The following is a 7,130-nucleotide window of genomic DNA, read 5'->3' as shown; positions in this document are numbered from 1 at the left end:
CTAGTATAATAATTAATACATAAAATAATTTAAATTGTTGATTTTTATGTATTTTTAGATGTGAACGTCCGTCAAAATTCAGACAAGTACGTCCGTCTCGATAAAATTGTACGTCCGTCACAGTAATTTTATGGTGTTTTCATAAAGAAAATGAAAAAAATTAGATTCAATTTTTATTCTGCTAGAAAGCCCACACATTAGTGGAAAACAACAGAGAAATATTTTTTTTAAATGTCTCACACATCACAGAGTTTAATAAAAAAAAGTATGGTGACGTAGGAAAAGTCACTTTCTCTGATTACGTCCGTCACGGGGTCATTTTGACCCGTATCTCCGTGACGCATGCGAGTTAAAAAATAAAAATTGTTGGTCTGATAGTACTAATCAGTAGATGTAATGCAAACTTTTAAAAAAATAAATTGCAAGCTTCATTATGAAAATATAGATTCACAAAGTGTCTGAAATGTACGTCCGAATTTATGGAATTGCCCTCAACTGAATCATCCATAATAGACAACATATCATGTGTTTTGTCACCCTTCCTAAAATCTATAATCATCTCTTTAGTTTTCTTAACATTCAACTGCAAATAATTATCAATGCACCAAGATGAAAAACGATTTACATTTTCAAAGTAGATTTCAGTCAAATTATCTTTTACAAGTCCAATTAGACAGGTATCATCTACATATTTTACTGTAAAACACTTGGTTAAAATGTCACCGTCTATTTCAGTTCAAATCATTAGTATATAAAGAATAGGAGAAAGGACACAGTCCCGAGGTGCTCCAGTATTGCACTTACGGATTTCTGACTTACATTTGTTAAAACACACAAACTGGTCCCTATCCATTAAAAAGTTATTCAGTCATAAAATGATAAACCGGTTTACATCTAAAACAACTAAATATTAACATCCATTAAAACATGTGGTTGTACTTTACTAAAAGCAAAGAAAAATCTAAAAATTAAAACCTAGCATATGAATTGGCACTATCAAGATGAACAAGAATGTTATGCAATAATGTAGTAATAGCATCTTCTACACCCCTATTTGAACGGCAAGCAAATTGATACGTGTCTAATTTATCATCTGTTTCATTGAGAATATCTTTTTAAATCAATTTCTCAAGACATTTTATTGGCAAGCTGTGATAGCAATTGGTCTATAACCATTTAAAATTTTATGGTTACTCTTTTTTGCCACTGGATGTATTAATGAGCGTTTTAACAGATAGTGGGTAACTTGTACGTGCTTTAGTAACCAGTTATATAAGGGAGTAAAAACCTGGGCTAATTGCACATTGCATTCTTTCAGAACTTTACCACTGACACCATCTGAACCTACTGATTTTCTAGGATTTACATTTTTAAACACAAGTTCAACATCTGCTTTGTCTATAGAAACACTTGCACCAGAATATATTATCAATAATTTCAGTTTTGAATTTCAGTCCTAACTTTGCTAAAATTCTGGTCATCAAACCGTAGAAAGAATGAGTTTAGATCACATGCCATTTTCTGATCATCTGTTTTCACAGTAGTACCACACTTTTGTCATAGCCTGTCATTTTCCTCACACTATCCCGCACTTGCTTGCTATTTCCAGATTTGAACTTGAACCCTTTTCCCAAACTTTCTCTTGCAATGCACTTACTTCTTTCTTTATCTCCTTTTGTACTTTCTTTCCCTCTGCATTATCAATGCACTCTTACTTCTTCTGTAATAATTTCTTTACACTACCATTAAGCCATGGCTTGTGGGTACACTTTTATTTGCCTTTCATGGATAACCGATGCAACACAGAAGTTGATATAACAGGAAATTGCATCTACTGCCTCATCTAATGATGTACCATCCGTAAATATATCCCAGTTTGTTGCTTCAAAACAGCCTTTTAATGTTTCAGTACTTTCATGAGACCATATTCTAATAGACTTGATAGTGGGTTTGATTGCTTTAACCTCTGAACATAGTGCAGTAACAGATGAACCATTTTGTGGTCAGATGTGCCAATTTCGGGTTTGATGACACATTTGTATGCAATAGGTAAGTTTCCATAGCATTTGTTCAGTATATTATTTATCCTGGTGGGTTTATCAACGTATTGATGATAAAGTGGTACATGTCTTTTAAGATCACACTGGTTGAAATCACCAGTTAAAAACACATCAAGTGAGTAATTCTCCATATCTTGTATGAGGTCTTGCAAGTATTCAGCTGCATTTATGACGCACGCTGATGTAGTAATGTACACTACTGTTAGAAAAAGTTTTGGAAATTCTCTTGGGAGATAATATGGGGCGGATTGCTATAAGCGGTCTTTAGACGGTCTGAACGGTTAGCCGGCTATAATCGTGACGTCACTCTGGTCTATGATTAAAGACCATTGCTATACCACGGTCTAACCAGTTAGCCGTCTTAAATTTTATAGCCTACTCAGAGGAGGCTTAAAACAGTCTTAAATCATTTACATCATGGCGTTCTGCTGATTAATTCAACAGTGCAATGGCAAGACCTAGGCCTGGATTGTCAAAGTCGGAGAATCGAACGACGAATACTCCGCACATTTCTTGGCGTCTGTCTACGTTCATTTTGATACATTTGCATGCGCGAGCACGCATGACGTCGCCCTCAATCTTGCGTTACCAGGGAGTGCTTGTTTGCATTTCAATACTCAAAGCGGTCTTAGGGAAGACTGTTTTATAGCAATGGTCTTAGAGGAATGACTTTAGTAAGACCGTCTAAGTGATAAAGCCGGCTTTATTCTAGGAGTTAAGACTGCCAGTTAAGACCGTTTTATAGCAATCCGCCCCTGGTCTAAGGAGTAAGCACTTCAATGTCTTTAGAGCAATGTTGCCTGAAAATGCGATTGTTGATGTACATACAAACACCTCCACCACCATCTTTGCAGGCCGCTGCTGTTCTGTCCACTCGAATGCATGCGAAACCATCAATATGGCTATAAAGACTGACTGTCAACATCGGGTTTGAACCATGTCTTTGAGACGCATAATAAACATGAGTCTCTCAAATCCTTAATTGAAATTATTTTCCCTTCAGTTTGTCTAGCTTTCCTCTGAGTGAACGGGCATTGAACATTATTATTGAAGGAAGTGGTGGGTTGATAGCTCTTCTTTTCAGCCTAAGACGGACTCTGCCCATCAGTTTAAGGGCCTGGCTACTATACATCATTCTGATTGGAATCTCACCAGAACACATTTCAAATCCACAAAAATCACAGACAACAGCAACAAAACAGCACAAATATTCACCAGATACACATGTAAACTTGCAACAATGCTTAAAAAACAGTAATATTAGCCAAATTTGTTAGAGCTGTGAATCAAACACGTCGCTAACAAAGCAGCACTACACATCTAGATGTGAAAAAAAAAAAAAAAAAAAAAAAAAAAAAAAAAAAAAGCCTATATAATTACATGTGCCTCATTTTTAGCAATATTTTTTTAACATCATACATCATTATACAGACAAGAAGAATATGATTAAATAATATCATTAAATATATCACAGTAAATAATTTGGGGGAAAAACATACGCAATAATAAATCTTGCATTAACGACATAAATGCATTTGGGCACGAGTTTGCCAAAAGTCATGTGTACGACATCACCAATTGTGTGTACGAGTTAGCCTAAATTTGGGTATGAATTTGCCAAAGTGTGTACCAGTTGGCATGGGTACGAGTTGGCATGTGAATGACACCCGTAAATTACAATAAAAGAAAAATTGACCATGATAAGCAATAATGGGAGAATTTAACAAAAGGATGGCCTTAATTTGTTTTCAGATTGATCCCTCATAAGCATAACATGTAATAATGATATAATAATAATAATAATAGAATGACGATAACAACAATAATAATATTAATAATAATAATGATAATAACAATAATAATAATAATAATAACAATAATAATAATAATATAAATGTGAAGCTTGCGGTACACCACGTAAGTAGTTATAAAAAGAACTGTTGTAGTTGAGAAAGTCTCAAATAATAATAATAATAATAATAATAATACAAATAACCAGAATGAATACAGTGTTTATACAATTTATAAATGTAAAATAAACAAGCTTGGTGGCGTGGTACACCACATAGGTAGTTTTGAAAAGAGCTGTTGTTGTAGTTGAGAAAGTCTTAAATAATAATAATAATAATAATAATAATAATAAAAATAATATTAATAATAATAATAATACAAATAACCAAAAGGAATACAGTGTTTATACTATTTATAAATGTAAAAATAAACATTGTTAATACAATACATAAAGGATACAAAGTTAAAGGTTATTAAAATACAGCAGGTGACAGAGACACAAGGCTAAGTTGGTCAAATTAATACATTATACTACAGTAGTCAGTCCATAACATCATCATTCTTATTTGCATCACTGTAATTTTCCTATCGCCGAGCAGGCACTAATGGTGCTCTGAACGCACACAGCAAACATAACAAATCTCGCTCTACAGCGCTGGCTACCATCAAATGAAGCCTAGATTTATAGGTAAGGCCTAGAAAGGCATATTATGAGACAACAAGCTGAATGACTATACAGTATAAATGAACTGAAAATAGAAGGCATCGCTGAAACAATTCATAATGATGTTTATGACACATTTTAATCTATTTAATAAATGTCTACCAGGTGTTTAGGCATACCTAATAAACTTCATAAACCACAATCAATTAATTCATCTTCATCGTGACTTACAGTAAAAGCAATTACTGTATTGTCAAGTTATACAAGTCTATTAATTTTTTTTTTGTAATTCACAAGCCTTGAGAACCTTGATAGTAGAACCATCTCTCGATTCGGCTTAAGGAGTTGAGAGCTGATCATATCGGACACTTCAATTTAATTCAAATTTTATAGTCCAAATGGAAATACAGAGCGTAAACAATTTAACATTTAAAAATAATTTAGTTGGCCAACTTAAAAACCTGAATTACTCAACAGTAAAAGATTACAGAATTTACTTACAGCATATTATAGATGGACTCATTGCAGGACCTAATTGAAAAGGGAACATATAGATTTAGCGGGAAGGCTCCCAGATTTGGCTGATCACACCGAAAGATGTTGGCGATAGAGTGTAGTGATTTTATGGAAACCAAGCTTATGTCTCAAGACACTTAGCGATTTGAGAACTGATCATTTTTTGGTCCTGAGAAAAATCTTGACATTACTTCCAAAGATAGAACAAGCTTAATTACTCTGAATAATGAGAGAGAGGCCATGGTTCAATGTTTCAACCTTTATTGGGTCATCATCAAGAATGAAGATGACCCATGTCAATCAAAGATGACCTGTTCATACTCACTTTTCTTTGCCTTCGTGGAGAGCTTGATGCAGTTGAAGCAAGACTGCTGCACAGTAAGTGGCCATGCTTAAAGCCTGTACACAATCCAGTGCTATACTAGAGGCTTCAGCACTCTTGACCTAAGGATCAGAAAAATATTGTAAATAGTCTTATCTTTACAAAATCAAACATTTTATACAAATAATTATTATTATTTATTTATTTATTCTGTCTTTCTACTGCATGCACTTTCAGTACTTGTGTACTGTTTTTCAAAGTGGTACATAAAATACAAATATTAAAAGAAAGTAATTAAAAAACATACATATATATAAATAGATATCATATACAATAAACGCCGTGGCTAGAGATACGGTACCGTATCGGAACTTCCAAATGCTAAAGGTACGGTAAATGATATTACGTCATGATTAGCCAATAGAAATGACCGACTCGATTTTGGCTTTTTTGCAAAGTTGACGTTGCGATCATGAGAAACGTGGCGCGAACAGTTACGATCAAATTTATGTCATAAAACTTCAGGCCCATTTCATGTATTTCGATTGGGGCTTATCACAATGTTTGGGTTAAAAATCCTTTCTGTTATTCTTGCGTATTTTATGGTCTACCATAGAGAATGGTCTACTAAGGCTAGGCTTAGGCCTAGGGCCTAGCCCGAATACCCGCCTAGGGGCATACTTATAGGCGTACTACTAGGCCAGGCTTAAGAGGTTTCAGGGGTAGCTAAGGCCTAGGCCTGGCTTCTACTATTAAAATAGTTTATTCTCGCTTGATGTCGCCAAATCTACCAAAACTGCTATCCTTTTTATTTGCTATAGGGCCTCAGGCTACAGAATATTAATGACAGCTTATCAACAACACCTGTGAACGAACGAATCTTCGATCGTTGCTAAAACACACACTCATTACCCACAGTTGCCCTCCAACTGAAATACAAGGAAGAGCAGTGATGGGAATTCAATACACTACCTCATTCCTAAAGCTCATTCCAATTTCCATCTTAGAAAACTTAAAGAATTTATCCTCCAAAAGACTGAAAAGGACTCCCTGTACAGGCGAATGCTTTGTTCATTTTTAAGTCAGTAATTAAAATAACTATAATAATCTCACTACAAAAATTATAATTACAATAATAATAATAATAATAATAATTTTAATATTGGTTGCCTTTTTGCCCTTTAAACCTCGTTTCCTTATGCTGTTATTGTGATGTGGGTCTATTTGTTGAAAAATGTTTAAATGTTGGTTGTTTAGATTTTCTGCTTGAACCCTTTACTTTTGTAAAATTTAACCCATTTTGAGTGATGAATAAACAATGATTTGATTTTATTTGAATCGGAGACCTAGAGATCTCCACGTTTTAGCGCACACAGAGGCTACCACCAGTTTAGGCAACTGAGCTAAGCTGCTCTGCTACCTGGTTATAAATCTATAAGGTACCATTCCAATATTTAATAATAGGCTCTATTACAGTAACACTATTAAAATTCAGAGACGGACAAAAATTTACTTTCGTCATAATATATTGTACAGTAAGCCTACGACTTCTGGATCACTTTTTCTTCAGGTCATCTAATATGCTTGAAAATATCAATATAAAGACGTAACAAAATTCATTGATTGTTTTTAATAAAGTGTTACTTTAATAACAAAAAAATATGTTGTTCTGAAACATGATAAGGCCAATCTGAATAAAATGACCCCATCGTCCTGTAAGGTCCAATTGATGATGTTGCAGGCGTTTATCATCCGAATATCTGAATTATTAGTAGGC

At 34.2% G+C, this 7,130-nt stretch overlaps 1 protein-coding gene across 3 annotated transcripts in view; it reads right to left on the bottom strand.

The window, feature by feature from the left end:
- The window catches only part of LOC117120289 (uncharacterized protein KIAA0825-like), a 58,548-nt gene that overhangs the window by 14,848 nt on the left and 36,570 nt on the right, over positions 1–7,130 (bottom strand). For all 3 annotated transcript variants that reach the window (XM_033265301.1, XM_033265300.1, XM_033265302.1), the window contains exon 10: positions 5,357–5,475. In XM_033265301.1, the coding sequence (XP_033121192.1) occupies positions 5,357–5,475 (119 nt within the window). The remainder of the gene's footprint in view (positions 1–5,356; positions 5,476–7,130) is intronic.

This window comes from Anneissia japonica, unplaced genomic scaffold, assembly GCF_011630105.1.
Source record: "Anneissia japonica isolate Jap-2015-1 unplaced genomic scaffold, ASM1163010v1 scaffold284947_len354889_cov159, whole genome shotgun sequence".
NCBI classification, from domain to species: domain Eukaryota; kingdom Metazoa; phylum Echinodermata; class Crinoidea; order Comatulida; family Comatulidae; genus Anneissia; species Anneissia japonica.
Note: the sequence above shows the minus strand (reverse complement) of the source record. Positions and strands in the feature narration are given on the sequence as shown.